Below are 18732 nucleotides of genomic sequence, written 5' to 3'. Positions count from 1 at the left end.
TCCTCTCCTTCCCTTTACACTTCTTTTATTCCAACTACTTTCCCTTTCTCATCTATTCCATCAGAAAACTTGAGAGTCCAAAGAGGTATCAAAGTACACCTTGAAGAAGGGAGTACCACTACATGCATAGACAGATAACATTCTGCCACAATTTATTACACCATTTTGGCCTAAGTCTCTTTTTTTTTTTTTTTAAAGATTTTATTTATTTATTTATTTAATTCCCCTCCCCTCCCCCGGTTGTCTGTTTTCTGTGTCTTTTTGCTGTGTCTTGTTTCTTTGTCCGCTTCTGTTGTCAGCGGCACGGGAAGTGTGGGCGGCGCCATTCCTCAGCAGGCTGCTCCCTCCTTCGCGCTGGGCGGCTCTCCTTATGGGTGCACTCCTTGCGCGTGGGGCTCCCCTATGCGGGGGACACCCCTGTGTGCACACGGGTCAAGGAGGCCCAGGGCTTGAACCGCAGGCCTCCCATGTGGTAGACGGACGCCCTAACCACTGGGCCAAAGTCCGTTTCCCTGGCCTAAGTCTCTTATACTCTAAGTCACATGCTTCCTACTTGAATAGGCTCTTGAGTAGTCCCATGGCTTCTTGTGTCAAAGGCTTTATTTCCCTTTCCTATTTTCTCATTTCCCACCTACTTCAACTTATTTTTCTTTCCATCCATTTTTTCTTAATGGGAAAGTATTTTTAAATCATGAATATCTGAAAAGACACCCCAAATACTAGTTTAAATTTAAGTGTGAAGAGATAAGAGCTGAGAAAGAGATGATAGCCAGTGAGATCTGGTTAATGTTCATTATCTATTATTTATATCTCAGTCACTGTTGCATACATATTTTACTACCTCTCATCTAAAAAACACAAAGGTCCCCAGGGCTAGTCTTTTACATTTGACCTTTTGTTAATATGTGATACACATTTTCGTTCATTCAGTATATCTGATTGAGCACACACTATGTGGTACAAGCTTGCTGGGCACTGAGGGGCGCCTGCCCTCAAGGGTTTATAGTCAAGTAGGAAACATTATAAAGACAAACACAAGATAGAAGAGACACATGCAATGCAAAAAGGCATCGTTGAAGTGCTACACCTAAGGGAATACTTCTAGTTTTGAAGGTCAGAGGTGTCCTTAAGAAGAAGCAGGGCCTTGAGGAAAGGAAGGCAATAGATAAAAAATTTTAATGGAGTGTAGGGAGATTAGGAAAACACTTTTGGATGACTTTGATCTTCTCAGTTGTTCTATTCAACAAATATTTATAAACCATACATTTTAAGTCCAACAATGTGGTAAGCGGTAAGAATAAAATGATGACTAGGTCACACTCTCTCCTTCCACATGTTTGCAATGAGATGCATATTAGTTATCTATTCCTACTGAAACAAATTATCATAAATTTAACAGCTGAAAAATGATATCCATTTAATTTCACCATTCTGTAGGTCAGAAGTCCAGGTTGGGCTTCATTCCTGAAGCTGATTCCTCTGTTTCAGTCTCACAAGACTCACAAGTGTCAGACTGCCTGAATTCTTATCTGGAGGCTCTGGGCGACAGTCTGCTTCCGTGTTCCCTTAGGTTGTCGGCAGAATTAAGTTCCTTGCAGCTGTTGGCTGAGGTCCCTGTTCCCTTGCTGACTGCATTCCTCATCATGTTGCCCCCTTCATCTTCAAAGACAACAAGAGCCTGCTATTCTTCTCATGCTTCACTTATCTCTGCTTCTTCTCCTGCCACATCTCCTCTGCATCCAATTGAGAAACTTCTCTGCTTTTAAGAGCTCATGTGATTAGATTAGTCCCAAAAGGCTAGAATTTCCCACTGATAAATAGCAGTTGTCAAAGCAGGCATCTTTGTCTTGTCCTGCTATTGGGAGGAAAGCTTTACATCTTTCACTACTGTGAATAATGTTAGCTGTGGGCTTTTCATATGTGCCCTTTATTATATTGAGGTCGTTCCCTTCTTTTCCTAGTTTTATGTGTATTTTTATCAAGAAAGAGTGCTTGATTTTGTCAAATGCCTTTCCGGCATCAACTGAGATAATCATGAGGTTTTCTTCCTTGGTTCTATTAATGTGAGGTATTATGTTGACTAATTTTCTTAGGTTAAAATACCCTTGCATTGGTCACTTGGTCATGGCATACAATCATTTTAATGTGCCATTAGATTTGATTTGCCAGTATTTTATTGAGGAGTTTTGCATCTGTATTTATAAGGGATATTGGTCTGTCATTTTCTTCTTGTGCTATCTTCATCTGGCTTTGGTATAAATGCTGGCCTCATAGGATGTTAGAACATGTTCCCTCCTCTTCAGATTTTGAAATAGTTTGAGAAGAGTTGGTGTTAATTCTTTGAATGTTTGGTAAAATTCACCAGTGAAGTCATCTGGTCCTGGGTTTTTGATTACCAATTCAATTTCTTTATTTGTTATTGGTCTCTTGACATCTTCTATCTTTCCTTGAATCAGTAGGTGATTTGAGTGTTTATAAAAATTTGTTCATTTCATCTATCTAATTTGTAGGTGCCCATTGTTCATAATATCCTCTTACAATCATTTTTATTTCTCTAAGGTCAGTAGTGTCTCCCATTTCAATTCTGGTTTTATTATTTGTTTCTTCTCTCTCTCCCTCTTTTTTTTTTTCCCAATATAGTTATGGGTTTGTCAATATTATTGATCTTTAAGAAAAAACATCTGGTTTCATTCTTTCAATTGTTTCTGTATCCTCTATTTCATTTATCACCTCTCTAATCTTTATTATTTCCTTCCTTCTTCTCATTTGGGTTTAGTTTGCTCTTCTTTCTCTAGTTCTTAAAGTTTGGGTTTTTATCTCTGATTTGAAATTTTCTTCTTTTTTAATGTAAAGCATTTAGAGCTACACATTTCCCTAATTGCCCTTGTGAGTTCTTCTTTGACCCATTGGTTGTCTGAATGTATTAATTTCCACATTTTGTGAATTTTCTGCTTCTCCCTCTGGTACTGATTTCTAGTTTAATCAGAGAACATACTGTGTATGATTTAAAAGTTTTAAAATGTACTGAGATTTGTTTTGTGACCCAATATATGATCTATCCTAGACCATGATCAGTGTGCCCTTGAGAAGGATATTTATTCTGATGTTTTTTTGGTTTAGTTGGTTTATAGTATTGTTCAAGTCCTCTATTTACTTTTTGATCTTTTGTCTAGTGGTTATACCCACTATTGAAAGTGATGTATTGAATTCTCCTAATATTAATGTTGAACCATGTACTTCTCCCTTCAAATCTGTCAGTGTTTGCTTCATATATTTTGAGGCTCTGTTGTTAGTGCGTATGTTTATAACTATTATATCTTCTTGATCAATTGAACCTTTTAGCAATATACAGTACCCTTCTTTATTCCTTTTCTTTTAACAGTTTTTTTGTTTTATTTTTACTTAAAGCCTATTCTGTCTGATATTAGTATAGCCACTGCTGCTCTCTCTTTTTTTTAATTTTATTTTTCTCTCCCCTTCCTCCCCTCCCCCAGTTCTCTGCTTTCTGTGTCCTTTCTCTGTGTGTTCTTCTGTGACCGCTTCTATCCTTATCAGTGGCACTGGGAATCTGTGTTTCTTTTTGTTGCATCATCTTGTTGTGTCAGCTCTCCATGTGTGCAGTGCCATTCCTGGGCAGGCTGCACTTTCTTTCGTACTGGGCGACTTTCCTTACAGGGCACACTCTTTGCACATGGGGCTCCCCTACGCAGGGGACACCCCTGTGTGACATGGCACTCCTTACGCGCATCAGCGCTGCGCATGATGCTACTCTCTTTTGGTTACTATTATGTGGAATTTTTTTTTTCCATTCATTCACTTTCAACCTACTTGTGTCTTTGAATTTAAGGTGAGTTTCTTGTAAATGGCTTATAGTTGGGTCATGCTTTTTTTAATCCATTTTGCCAATCTCTGCCTTTTGACTGGAAAGCTTATCCCATTTATATTTAAAGAAAGTACTGATAATGCAGAACTTACTTCTGCCATTTTGTTCTTGTTTTAAAGTCTTATATTTCCCTCAATTCTTCCATTATTGTCTTCCTTTCTATTTAGTTCATTTTTTTTAAATGAATCCCTTCTTTAGAATCCCTTCTCATTTTCATCCGTGTATATTTTTCACATATTTTCTGTGTGGTTACCTTGGGACTTAAATTTAACATCCTCAATCTATAACAGTCTCATTTAATTTGATACCAACTTAACTTCAATAGTATACACAAAATATGCTCCCATACCCCTTCTTTCAGCACATTTACAGTGTTCTTGTCACGTTTTAGAGCTTTATACCATATAGGTGTAAAACCATAGATTTATGATTATTTCTTATGCATTTGTATTTTAGATCTTGTAAGAAGTATAAAGTGGAGTTACAAATAAAAAATACAGTGTCCTGGCATTTATATTTACCCGTGCTGTTACCTTTACCAGAGATCTTTATTTCTTTATGTGCCTTCAATTTACTGTTAGTGTCCCTTCTTTTCAACCTGAAGAATTCCCTTTACCACTTCTTGTATACCAATAATGATAATGAACTCCCTCCACTTTTGGTAATCTGTAATGTCTTAATATCTACCTCATTTTTTTTAAAGATAGTTTTGCTGGATATATAATTCTTGGTTGACAATTTTTTTTTCCTTTCAGCACTTTAAATATGTCTTCCCACATCTTCTTACTTCCATGGTCTCTAAAGAGAAATCAGCACTAAATCTTATTGAGGCTCCCTGGTACATGACATGTTGCTTCTCTCTTGCAGCTTTCAGGATTTTCTCTTTGGCTTTGGTATTCAACAGTTGTATTATAATATGTCTGTGTGTGATGGTTAAATTCACATGTCACCTTGAGTATGTTATGGTGTCTAGTTGTTTGGTTAAGCAAGCACTGGCCTGATAGTTACTGTGAGGATATTTCATGGATCCAAATCATTATTCATTGATTGCATCTATTGCTGATCTACAGTTAACTAAGGAGATTGCTTTCAACAATGAAACAAGTGCCATCCAACCAGTTGAAGGCCTTAAAAAGTGAACTGATAATTTCAGCAGTGAGAAGGAAGAATTTCTATCTCTACTTCAGCTAGCCAGCTTCTCCAGAGATGTCATCAAAAACCTTTATTTGGAAAAAAACAAAACAAAACAAAACAAAAAACATTTATTGGCGTTCCAGCTTGCAGCCTGCCTAACAGAATTTGAACTTGTCCATCCCTACAGTCATGTGAGCCAATTCCTAAAATAAATCCAGTTGGTCCTGTTTCCCTGGAGGTATGAGTTTCATTGAGTTGGTTGAGCTTCTTGGATATATATATTCATGTCTTCCATTACATTTGGGAAGTTATTAGCCCTTATTTTTCCCAAATGTTCTTTCTGAACTTTTCTCTCTTTCTTCTCTTTCTGAGAGTCCCACAATGTATCATTGGCATTGTTGATGGTGTCCCAGAAGTCTCTTAGATCTGTTCACATTTCTTCATTCTTTTTATTTCTGGTCCTCAGAGTGAATAATTTCTGTCTTACCTTCACTGATTCTTCAGTGAATCAGTGAACTACCTTCAAGTTCCCTTATTCTTTCTTCTGCCTGCCAGCTCCAATCTGCTGTTGAACTCTTCTGGGGATTTTAAATTCAGTTACTGTGGTCTTCAGCTCCAGTGTTTCTGTTTGTTTCTTTTTCATGATTTATAACACTTCAGTGAAATTCTAGTTTTTTTTTTTAATCTATCAATTTCTTTGTATCCTTTATTACTTTGTCCATGCTTTCCTGCTGCTCTTTGAATAAATTTAAGACAATTTTTAAAAAAATCTTTGTCTGGCATGTATGGAGTCTGTTCTTCCTTTTGATAGTTTCTAATGCTTTTTCTTCCTCTTTTGCTTGGGCTATTGTTTCCTCTTTCTTTGCATACCTGTAACTTTTGTTGCACACTGGACTTTTTAATATTTTAATGTGTTATCCTTGGAATTTAGTCTTTGAAGTATCTGTTTCTTAAGTTTGTATCCAGATAGTGTTATGACCAATATTTCCTTGAATGTCAAGAGCTAACAAGCAAAAAGAAATAAAAGAAAACACCTTTCCCTGCTTTACACGTTGGCCTGTGTGAGTGCTCTCTTTCAGAACTTGGTTATTCTAACAATGAATCTAAAAAGCAGCCTGAGGAGAAAGTGTAGGATCCTCCTGTCATTTCTCAGCATGCATCTTGTCTTGGGCATGTGTGCAAGGCCTTAGAAATTCCCATTTATACAGATTTGAATAGTCCCTTTTCTCCTAAAATATAGCCTTCCCTTTGGGTCATGGAGACCATATTATATGTCTTAAATACAGTAATCCTTTGTTCCATGCCACTCCAATTTGTTTTGCTTTTTACAGTGTATTAGCTGCCCTGTGGGTCGCTTCTACATGGCAAGCAAGTTCTAGGATGGCGAGCTTACAACAAATATCCTGGTTTAGTCCTGTTGTAATTTGAGGCAGTATGTACCCTAGAAAATCATATTCTTAAAGCTGATTCAGGGGAAGCAGATGAAGCTCAACCAGTTGGGCACCTGTCTACCTCATGGGAGATCCTGGTTTCAGTTTCTGGTGCCTCCTGGAGAAGGCAAGCAAACAATGAGCAGACAGACGAGAGAACCATCAGGTAGAGGAGGGGATAAATAAAAAATAAATAAATAAATCTTTTAAAAAATTCTGGTCCATTCTTTGGATGTGAACCTATTGTCGTTGGGACATTTGACTCAATTAAGGCTTTATTGATAAAGTGTGACCCAGGGTGGATCTTAAAAATCTTCTTGAGTCTTTTATAAATAGGATCAATACAGAGAGAGAGAGAGACAGAAAGAAAGCCACAGAAACAGAAGGAAAGCCAAGGAAGTCAGACTGAAAGCAACAAAACCCAGAAGAGAGGGAGAGCCCAGCAGATATGCCGTGTACCTTGACATGTGACAGAGAATTTCAGAACCCCTGGCAGCCAGTCTTAGGGGACAGAGCATCACCTGATGATGCCTTGATTTGGACATTTTCACAGCCTCAAAACTGTAAACTTGTAAGCTATTAAATCCCCATTGTAAAAGTCAACCAATTTCTTGTATATTGCATTTCAGCAGCCTAGCAAACTAAAACAAGTCTTTCATCTTGCTACCAGACAGATTGGTACAATCATACATGCACCCTATTATGCTCATAAAATTACTCTGCTTCCTCTGGAAGCAGGACCAGTGACCTCCACTGAGATCAGGGGCTGGCTCTATGCTGTGCTAAGGAGGGATGGGGGAAGGGCCAGCAACATTGCTACAAGGTTTTCCTACCATTTTTAAGTTGCTTTTTTCTTGATTCAGTGCTTACCCAGTTATTGCAACCCTCTTATTGTTTTTCTGGATATTCTGCCTGATTTTGCTTGTCGTTTAAAACTTCCGTGAGGGGACAGAATCCTGGAGGTTGCACTCCACCATCTTTGTGACACCACTCCCTAGTAACATTGTAGTAACATCTCCTAGGATTCTTGCTCAAGTGTAAAAACTTGTATCCTGGGAAAATGCTCCCATATTGATAAACTATCCTTCATTCAACTTATGTTCTAGATCCCTTGATGCAGCACTTCAGAATTCAACCCATGGACACTTTCCTGGCTCCTGGTTTATGTTGGCTCAGTCTTGCAGCTTCTTCTGGGTATAGTTCCTGTAGTGGGTTATCTCTCCTTCCCCTCATATGACAATTCCTCTCTCTTTGTGCCATCTCTCTTTACAGGGCCTCCTGTACTATGGAGTGTTCATTCAGTGGGGCCACACCTTACTAAACATCTCCAAAATGTCCTAGTTATAGTAGGTTCACACCCACAGGAATGCCGATTAAGATTAAGAACACCTGTTTGTTGGGGTACATGATTCAGCCTACTTCAACAAACTTCTAGTCAATGTAATTGGTAACCTGTCATATGAATATGCTTTTTCTCCCATCTGAAACCCCAAAAGGTACAAGAATAAAGTATGTGTAATCATTTAAAATGTGCTCTGCTCAGACATAACTCTTAAGTCTTGAGGATAATCACCTCCATCTAGTTCCAAAAGGGAGGGGAGCTCTAGTAAGAGCCACAGACCTAAAATGTAAGGGGGTGGAGTTTTAGTAAGTAGAAGAGCTTTCATAACTGTCCCCCTTTTCATTTGAGTTCTCTTCTCTTGACACCTGAGTGGTAAGGCAAGCTGGAGAGAACCTCCTTTGGGTACCTTCCCCATCTTCCCTCATTTGAGAACTACTAGCAGGACTAGGGCAGGACATAGGGTGGAGGAGGCAGGGAATGAAGAGTTTATCCAAGAATGGGCTCTGATTTTAGATATATATTCTCTTCAGCATGGGGCTTACTTTTCCCTGACTCTTTCAGGCAAGGTTTAACATCCAGAGAGAGGACTGAGATCAGAGTGTGGCTATCTTGGGTAAAAGGATGCAGTTGTCTGGAAAATCTTCTCTATTTTCATCCTTTTCTTCTCATTCCTTGTACCCCCAACCTTTATTTCCCAACCTAAAGCATTCTTCCAGGGAAGAGCTTACACAATGATAGGCATGCCAGCTGGGTAAAAGCTGGGAGAATCATGCAGTGGAGAAGCAGAGATGGAGAGCAAATCTTGGCTGGACACTTTTCTTGTTATCAATCACTGCTTGCCCTGTGGTGGCCACTGGCAGCTGGTGGCTGGATGAACACAGCCCCTAAATTAGGATTCTCTTCTCTGACCCCTCCTTTTATCTTTAAAATGATTCTTTGAAAGCTCTGGGTCAAAAGGTTTAAGGAAGAAACCAGATTATGAGTTTTTGTTAAAGGGTGATCAAATTTAAATAGAACCTTTGCTATCAGTGTAAATATGCACAGAGCAAAGTGCAAAGATTTTTCTTTTCAAACTTTATTCTTTCAACCTATTTACAAAGCCCTAAATCATGCCTTTCCTTAGATTCAAACTCCTTCCCTGCATCACCTCTACCACCATCTCTTCACTGGAGAGTCTTCTGAATGGCTAAACCACATCTTCTTCTCCCATGATCTTCCTGTATAATTTCCCACATAACTGTGTGACTATTCCCATTCCATCTTCCCCAGCCATTTATCTGGGCATCTATGATTCTGTGAGGTAGTAGAAAATAGCTGCCATTCAGGCCTGCTCAGCTGTTACCCACCCATTTGTCAATCAGAGAAATCAAGTTATTTGATTGAATGAGTTGTGCTTTAATAGACAAATGCTGCACCATCCAGTAATGCTGAAGAGGATTAATTTAGTCTCTTTCCATTTTCTATCCTGAAAAAAAAACAAGAAGGCATCACAACATGCAAAAGTTGTTTACATTTATAGAGGGTATTCTTCCCACGAAAGATATCCTGACATCTCTGTTTGGAAAAAAATCTCACAAGAGCATGGTGAGATTATTAACAGTATCTCAGAAGAGTAGACCAGGAAACCTTTACCTCCTTCTTAGTATTTTTATATAATGAAGTTGTTTTATGTAAAAATAATTAGGAAAAATCGATCTATTTCCAATGAAAGTTTTTGTTTGAAAAAAATCACATAGATTCTCTCATATAAATATTTAGTTTTTTCGAATATGAGATATGGAGATTATAATTTTCCCTTAAAGAGTTTAGGACAAAAAGGGAAAGTATATTATCAAAAATAATCTTTCCACAAAGAAAAAGAAAAAGAAAAGCCCAAACTACGAATATAAAATAACAAAAATAAAAGCTTCCAAAAGACAATAGCAGTAACTAAAAGAGGGTTCCCTTTACTTCCGGCTACCTCCACCCTACACCAAGTTCCCACCCTTCTCTGCCAGTCTCACCTCATTCACAGGGATCAGAATACTGAATTGTTGCCTGCTCATCTGTAAAACGAAATGATGCATACTGTTACATTGAGGGCTTCATACATTCAGAAAGAAATGTTTCATTCATAAAACACTACTTTAGTCCTTTCCAGAGGATCCTACATATTCAGAATACAGTGAGGTTTTGATCACTAATATTTGCATGCTTGTGATAAATCAGAAATGAAATGATCCAGCAAATTATTTTATTTTATTTTTTTTAAAAGATTTATTTATTTATTTAACTTCCCCCCCTCCCCTGGTTGTCTGTTCTTGGTGTCTATTTGCTGCGTCTTGTTTCTTTGTCCGCTTCTGTTGTCGTCAGCGGCACGGAAGTGTGGGCGGCGCCATTCCTGGGCAGGCTGCTCTTTCTTTTCACGCTGGGCGGCTTTCCTCACGGGCGCACTCCTTGTGCGTGGGGCTCCCCCACGCGGGGGACACCCTTGCGTGGCACGGCACTCCTTGCGCGCATCAGCGCTGCGCATGGCCAGCTCCACACGGGTCAAGGAGGCCCGGGGTTTGAACCGCGGACCTCCCATATGGTAGACGGACGCCCTAACCACTGGGCCAAAGTCTGTTTCCCCAGTAAATTATTAATCACAGCAAAATTATTAAGAATAGTCAGGCCTTAGAGAAAGACTGTGATGTTCCATACTGTTCTTCTAGCCTGTAGACCACATCATATGAAATATCTTTAGTGCAGAAGACCTTTTTTTCTTTTTATCCACCCCTCCCCCCCCCCATCTAGTGACTTGCTTGCTGTCTGCTCTCTGTGTCCATTTGCTGTGGGTTCTTCTGTGTATCTGTATTTATTTTTATTTATCCCCCCCTTGCAGCTTGCTTGTTTGCTCTCTGTATCCATTCGCTGCACACTCTTCTGTTTTTTTCACTTGTCTCCCTTTCTTTGTTGCATCACCTTGCTGAGTCAGCTCTCCATGGTGCTTGCGGGCCGGGTGGCACTCTGCAGCGCTTGCCGGCCAGCAGCTCCCCGCGGTGTGCGGACGAGCCTGCCTTCAAAGGCCCTGGGACACGAACCCAGGGCCTCCCATATGGTAGAGATGGGAGCCCAACGAGTGAGCCACAGCCACTTCCCTAGTGCAGAAGACTTTTTAAAAATGGTATAAAGTTGAATTAAAATGTCGTAGAAGGTCAGATAATATAATTATGTGTGACTTGACCTGGAAAGGAGTGTTGGTAAAATTAAGAGAGATATGGAGAATTAGGCAGAAATTCATTGGGAGATTCATGTAAGATCTCAGCAGGTCATGACTTAGCCCTTACCTGGTAGATAGTAGTCATAGACTTTGATGGCTGCTGGTTTCAAGTTGGAAACCAACACATTTTGGCTGATGGTGAAGGTATAGGTTTGAGTCTCCTTATTAAGCTGCAGGGGAAGACAGAAGAAACATCACATTAAAACTAAAATGAAAATAAAGCTAAAAACTATCCATTGCCTTAAAATGAAAGTAAAGCTATATGTAAAGTGAAGACTGAAAAACCTTTGCTTTCTTTATACATATTTTCTAAAAGTTTTCTACAAACCCTTCTGCCCATGCCAATCTTAAATATATTGCCTCCTGCCTACATCCTGGCTCTTTCTACTTACCTACAGCTCCCTGGTCCTCCTGCAGCAGATGAAAAAGGACTAAACTCATCAATTACAAAGAAATGACTCTTGTGTTAGTAATAAAAAGCAAGATCAAGCAATATGGTACCTATAGAAGACATAATTAAAACAAAAAGATACATAAAACTTGAAAACAAATGGATAGAAAAAGATGCCATGGAAGACTCACCCCAGTCAAGATGGCAGAGTGAGAAGCTTTAGGACTCCTTCCCCCAAGAGAAGCTTTGAACAACTAGCAAGAACTGGCAGAAACATCTTTCTCAAAAAAGTTCCAGAAAACAGTGGAAGGATTGTAGTATCAGGGCAAGGGCAAAGCTAGTCAAGGAAAAGGCAGCTTAAAAGCAGTAGGATTTTGTGTCACCCTGCCTGGTCCCTCTCCCACCCCCTCACCAGCTTGGCATGGAGCTGGCTCTTGCTCCCAATGCAGATCCCTGGTCCCAGTTCTGAGGGAAGCAGAGTAACCCTCATGCACATTCTTGGAGCATGTATGTCTGGTCCAATCTGTCTGGTAGTTGCCTGAGGAACTCACTGTCCCCACATTTGCCCTGAATGTAAAGGGTAGCTCACTAGGCTCTCCTACAGAAAGCTGTGTAAGAACAGCCACGTGGCTGCCTCGGGCAAAGGATTGCTGGCAGTAGGGCATACAGAGCAGTGTCTGGGATTGTGAGGAAACTGTTTCCTAGGGAAGAGGGGACATTTGTATTCATGTAAATGGGAGAATTCTTAGGGCCAAATGGGCATGTCCAAGATAAGACACCTGTGTGGAAAGGACCAGGGAGGCTGCTACCCCTGTGGTTTAGCTTGGAGCTATTCTTCAAACTCATTGTATGGATACGCTCTCCCAAGGACAGCACTCACACAGGTCAATCTGCAAAGACTAGGAGAGGTGCTCACTTTCTCTTTTTTTTGTTAGCTCCTGACATTCAAGAAAAAGCTCTGTCATAACACTAGTTGGATAAAATCTGAAGAAACAGATGCCTCGGTCTAAATTCCAGCAATAACATATCAAAATACCAAAATTCCAGGTTTCAAATAAAAGATTAAAAGACATACCAAAAAAAAAAAAAGAAACAAATGGAAAGGAAGCATTGGCCACGGCAAAGCAGAAGGTTTAAACATTAGAAACCATCAGTGACGTGACTCAGACTCGGAACAGTCCAAACAAAGACTTTTTAAAAATAGTCCTAATTATGCAAACATGGACAAGAAACATGGACAAAGAACTAAAGGCAAGCAGGAAAAGGATAGATGAACACAAAGAGACTATTGATAGATGAAAATTATGAAAAGGAATCAAACAAAGCTGAAAATCACAGTAACAGAAGTTTAAAATTCCCTGGAGGGGTTCAGTAACAGATTGGAGCTGGCAGAAGAGTCAGTGAGCTTGAAAATAAGACAATTGAAACCAGCCAAGCTGAGGAGCAGAAGGAAGAAAGAACGAAGAAAAGTGAACAGAATCTGAGGAACCTGTGGAACACTGCCAAGCGTAACATTATATGCATTGAGGGAGTCTCAGAAGAAGAAAGGGAGAAAGGAACACAGAAAATATTCAAAGAAATATTGGCTGAAATGTTCCCAAATTTAATGAAAGACATGAATATATTCATGCAAGATGCTCAATGAACTCTAAATAAGATCAACCCAAATAGACCCACACTGCACCATGCTATAACCAAACTTTCAAATGCCAAAGACAAAGAGAAAATTCTAAAAGCCTCAAGAGAGAGCACACATTGAACATTTACAAAAATAGACTATGCAATTGGTAATAAACGAAGCCTCAATCCATTCCAGAAGATCACTATCATGGAGGCTATGTTCTCAGACTGTATCACAGAAAAACATTAGAAAGCAGTAACAAAAGGATGGCTTTAAAACTCAAGTTTCCAAAAAAATTAAGACACAATTCGAATTGAATGGTAATGAAAATACTGTACTTCAAAGTGTGTAGGACAGAGACAGAATGTATTAAAGGGAAATTTATTGTTTAAATTCATTAGAAAATAAGAAAGACTAAAAGTAAACAAATTCAACATTCGACTTAAGAAGTTGAAAAACAATACCAGAAAATATCACTCTTAACCTTCCTCCAGCCCAAATTAAAGAGAAGGAATAATAAAGAAAAGGGAAGAAGGCAATGAAATAGATCACCAAAACCAACCAAACAAAACAATAGAGACGGTGAATAAAAATAAAAACTATTTTTATAAAATGCTAATTAATTAGTCCCTTGGTGAAATTGATCAAGAAATAAGGAGAGAAGATATACAGAAAATGGGAAATAATCACAGATATGAGCATTGGCTTCTAGACTATTGGATTTGATGACTCAATTTAGAAGGTGACAATCAGTGTGACTTGATCTACGTACAGATTGGCTGGAGCAAGTAGTACATTCTCAGGAGTGGTAGCATGGAAATTAGAACTCCCAGGTTGTTCTGCAGTCCAGAGTTGGACAAGCCACTTTATCACTCCCAGGAAGCCTCAGTCACCTAATCTATAAGGAGTGCTATTGTGAGGCTCAAATGAGATGGTTGCAACAAAAACTTTGCAACATTCTAAACTGCAACATCATGATTATAGAGTTGTTCCTGATAGGCTTAGCAGAGTTGTCTCAAGTGAAACTGTATGGGGAAGCAGATTTGGCTCAACTGATAGAGGGCCCGCCTACCACATGGGAGGTTCAAACCCGGGGCCTCCTGACCCGTGTGGTGAGCTGGCCCACGTGCAGTGCTGATGCGCTCAAGGAGTGCTGTGCCACACAGGGGTGTCCCCTGCGTAGCGGAACCCCACATGCAAGGAGTGTGCCCGGTAAGGAGAGCCACCCCATGCAAAAAAAGCTCAGGCTGCCCAGGAGCAGTGCTGCACACACACAGAGTTGACAAGCGAGATGACACAACAAAAAGAGACACAGATTCCGGGTGCCACTGACAAGAACACAAGTGAACACAGAGGAACACACAGAGAATGGACACAGAGAGCAAAGGTGGCGGGGGGAGAGAAATAAATAAAAAATAAATCTTAAAAAAAAAAAGAAACCGCATGGGCTCAATAAAAAGAACAAGCCATTGGATCCCTGAGAGATTAGAATCCAGTTTGATGAATGGGTGGTGTGTAGGCAGGGAGATGGAAATGGTGGTTACTAACAATAGTAAATTTTAATTTGGAATACTCCTGTCTGTTGGTTACTTTTGTTCCTTGTGTTGAGAACAGAATATTATGTAAAAAGGCATTGTAACAACTTTTAGAACCTTATTAGTTCTTGAGAACTTCTATTTCTATACACAATAAATCTAATTAATATTAACAATACATTAAAATAATGTCAATAGCTAATGTTTATTGAGGGTTTGCTCTCAATCACACACAGTTTGAAATATTTTACATGTTTTAAATCATTTAATCCTTTTAATAACTCTATGAGATAGATATTAATTTCACCACTATCTATCCCCATTCCACACCTGAGGAAACAGAGACAACTTGCCCATGTTTATACAGTCAAAGGTAGAACCAAAATTTTAGCCCAGGCAGTCCAACTTCAGAGTCTCTGCTATGAACCACTATGTTATATTCTAAATCTGCTCCATCACAAGTGGCTACTGAGTAGCTGAAATGTGGCCAGTAAAAATTAAGATGTGCTTTAAGTGTATAACACACATCAAATTTTGAATATATAGCACAGAAAAATATATATACTTTTGTATATTAATTACACAGTGAAATAAAAATATTTTGGATATGTAAGTTAAGTATGCCATTAAAATTAATTTCACTTTTTGTCTTTTCACTTTCTTAAATGTGGCTACAAGAAATTTTTAAACGACACAAGCAGCTCACCTTAGATATCCATTGGACAGTGCTGCTCTAGCAGTCCACCAGGGTGTTTCATGTTATACTAGCATGGACATAGCATTCGTTTCATGGTTGTGGACTCACTCTCAGAGTCCTCATTAGTATGTGACACTAGTGCACATACACTAGGAGGGGAGTGGCAAAGATACAGAAGCAATCAAGCTCTTATGTTCAGTTTCAAAACACCTACCTCTTCCAAGTAAATGTTCAGTGTATCAGTTCCAGATTCAACCTTCTTCACCAGTGGTTGCTGGAGGAGCTGAACAAGAAAGGAAAAAAAGGAGATTAAGAGCCGGAGCCTTCCCTGAATAATCTTCCAAAGCTCTGCTGTGATCAAGGAAACAATATATACTGTGGAAAAGGTAGAGATACAGGATCAAGGCTATTACAGTTCCAATTTCATAAAGCTGACGTACCCTTGTAGCCCATTTAGATATCTAGTTATAAGTTATATATGTGTGTATTTAATAATGACCATTTCACCAGCTTTTTGATAATAATGTTATTAATAGGTCCCATGGGGCTAGTTAAAAAAAAACAAAAAAACAGAAGCAGCTTACTAAATGACTGGTGTCTTCCATGGGGCTGAATCCAGACAGCATCTTCACCTCCACAATGGCCATATTGGAAGAGCCGCGACTCCCCACATAACTAAGGCAGGAAGAAGCAAACCTGTGTAAGCCCGTATTTCCATTCTTGCCTCACACAACACACATGTACACACACATACATACACACATGTCTCAGCTCAGCTCTATGATCAATCCCAGCTTTCCACCACTCTACGTCCTCACCTGGTGTGGATTGTGAGCATCAAGGATTGAGGTTGGTCACACCTAGCTTTCTCCATTTCCACACTAAGGCTAAAGGACTCCAGATTTTTAGGAGGGAGAATGTTGTATCTCAGCACTATCTGGTGGGAGGATATAGATAGCAAAATTAGAGTTGGGAAGAATTTTAAAGATTGTACAGTTCAAATACTTTTCTAATGAGTAAGATAGAGAGATCGCAGGTTCTACTTAAGGTGAAGATGTCATGAGACTTTCTCACCTTGCACTCTTTCTCATTATCTCTGCTTACCTGCACATAGACACAGCCCTGCCCTGAAGCTTCCAAGGTGTACTCTCCAGGGATATTAGGAAGCGTCTCCTGTTGAAATACCAACCGGTTGGCAGCCTCCACATTGAAAGTGTGCTGGAAATTCTCAGTTGATTTTACAACCAGGCTGACACCCTCAGATGGCACATAGGCAACAGTGGCATATTTGGCAAGAGCTTGGAGAGCAACTACAGTATCCTGGTGGGGGAGGGGGGAGCAGAATAAAGCATACACTTAATATTTTGCGAGTCATTGGAATTAACCTCAAACAACCATATAACCCACACATCTGGTTTCCACCCAGATGGCTCCCTTGTCTGTCTGCTCGTTGTCTGTTCCTTGTGTCTGCTCATTGCCATACATCTAGTTGTTGGTAGCTGGTTTAGATGCTGCCCTTTGTATCTAAGTAACCACATTTACCTCCCCTGGAAGAAACTGACATAGAAATCATAATATCTTGCTTGTATAGAAAATCACCATCAGCAAGTTAATGTTGAACATCCATAGGTCACCTGGTTAATATTTTCATTTTCAGAAACCAAGCCTAGCTTCATAATCAGCTATTGTTAGAAGCAAATGGATAACTATTCAATATGTATTTTACAGCTTCCTTATTTGGGGAAGGAAATCCAGTAACTTGATAGCCCTAGAAACTGCACAATCTATGAAGTTATTAACTGTGTACAGATCTTCTTTGTCACAGTTGGGGAGAATATTAGGTGCTCTGTGAAATATCCTTTCTTGTAGGCTAGGGCTTTTTAGGCATTATGCCATCTGGCAATATTTCTTTCTCAGGGAATAACACAGCTCACAAAATGTTCACGTAATTTGAACCTTTCCATTCTGAAAACATGATTTATATCAATTACAATAATAGAGAGAAAAAGAGAATGAGGCATTCAGCAAAATTGTCATAGCTTGCTGTATCCAGTGAGAATTTCTACATACTTGACATTTTGTAAAATATCTGTTACCAAATGAAGGAACCTCACTTCTTCATATCTCAAATGAAAAAGAACAGTTGTATTTAGATACCATCACTGTCACATAAAATAGGAAGACAAGTCACCCACCCTGGGGGAAGTTCTGTACAGTTTAAATCTGTGCAGGTTGACCATCTCTAAACAATGCTTTTTTCAAAAGAGAAGTTGAAGGATTACTGAAAAATCACGCATACACAGTTTCCATGTGCCACCCTATTTTTAATACCTTGCATTGGTGTGGTACATAGGTTACAATTGATTAAAACACATTTTTTATAAAGATGCTATTAACTGTACTTCATGGTGTAACTTGGAGTTCACTGCTTTTGTGGTGCAATTCCATCAATATTTTAAAATTTTATTCTAACAATATATATACAACCTAAAACTCCCCCTTTTTTGCCACATTCAAATATATACTTCAGTGCTGTTAATTATGTTCATAATGTTGTGCTCCCATCACCACCATCCATTACAAAAGTTACACATCCCAAATAGAAATTCTGTATATTTTACAACCTAACTTCCTATTCCTACTCCCACCCTGTCCCCTGGTAACTTATATTCTAGATTCTGAGTCTATTTGTCCTTTTGGGTCTGGCTTATTTCACTCCACATGATGTCACATGCATCAAAACATCTTCCTTTTCACGTCTGAATAATATTAAATTGAGTGTATATACCACATTTTGTTTATCCATTCCTCTGCTGATGGACACTTGGGTTGCTTCCATCTTTTGGTAATCGTAAATAATGTCTCTTATGAATATCAGTTTGCAAATAACTGCAAAAGTACCTGCTTTCAATTCTTTTGGGTACATAACTAGAAGTGGGATAGCCAGGCCATATAGCAGTTCTATAGTTGGCTTTCTGAGGAACTGCCAAGCTGTCTTCCACAGTGGCTGCACCATTTTACATTCCCACCCTCAGTGAATGAGCAATCCTATTTCTCCACATCTTCTCTAACACCTGAAATTTTCTGTTTTGTTTTCTTTTTTTAAATTTTTTTAAATGTCAACCATTCTAGTGGGTGTGAAATGATACCTCATTGTGTTGTGTTTTTTTAAATTTTTATTTATTTCTCTCCTCATCCCCCCACCCTGTTGTCTGCTCTCTGAGTCCATTCGCTGTGTGTTCTTCTGTGTCTGCTTGCATTATCAGGCAGCACCGGGAAACTGCATCTCTTTTTTGTTTCATCATCTTGCTGCGTCAGCTCTCTGTGTGTGCAGCGCCACTCTTGGGCAGGCTGAGCTTTATTCATCCAGGGCAGCTTTCCTTGCGGGGTGCACTCCTTGCACATGGGGCACCCCTACGCGGGGGCGCCCCTGCATGGCAGGGCACTCCTTGCATGTG

General features: G+C 39.4%; 1 protein-coding gene across 2 annotated transcripts in view; it reads right to left on the bottom strand.

Moving 5' to 3' along the window:
- Positions 1-8848: 8848 nt before the first annotated feature.
- The window catches only part of A2ML1 (alpha-2-macroglobulin like 1), a 44157-nt gene continuing 34273 nt past the window's right edge, over positions 8849-18732 (bottom strand). For both annotated transcript variants that reach the window (XM_004455280.5, XM_071210157.1), the window contains 7 exons: positions 16379-16594; positions 16093-16211; positions 15859-15949; positions 15489-15557; positions 11098-11200; positions 9793-9834; positions 8849-9254 (listed from right to left, as the gene is read on the bottom strand). In XM_004455280.5, the coding sequence (XP_004455337.3) occupies positions 9794-9834; positions 11098-11200; positions 15489-15557; positions 15859-15949; positions 16093-16211; positions 16379-16594 (639 nt within the window). In that variant the 3' untranslated portion in view covers positions 8849-9254; position 9793. The remainder of the gene's footprint in view (positions 9255-9792; positions 9835-11097; positions 11201-15488; positions 15558-15858; positions 15950-16092; positions 16212-16378; positions 16595-18732) is intronic.

This window comes from Dasypus novemcinctus, chromosome 20, assembly GCF_030445035.2.
Source record: "Dasypus novemcinctus isolate mDasNov1 chromosome 20, mDasNov1.1.hap2, whole genome shotgun sequence".
In the NCBI taxonomy this organism is placed as follows: Eukaryota; Metazoa; Chordata; class Mammalia; order Cingulata; family Dasypodidae; genus Dasypus; species Dasypus novemcinctus.
This window is presented reverse-complemented; position numbering and strand designations above follow the sequence as displayed.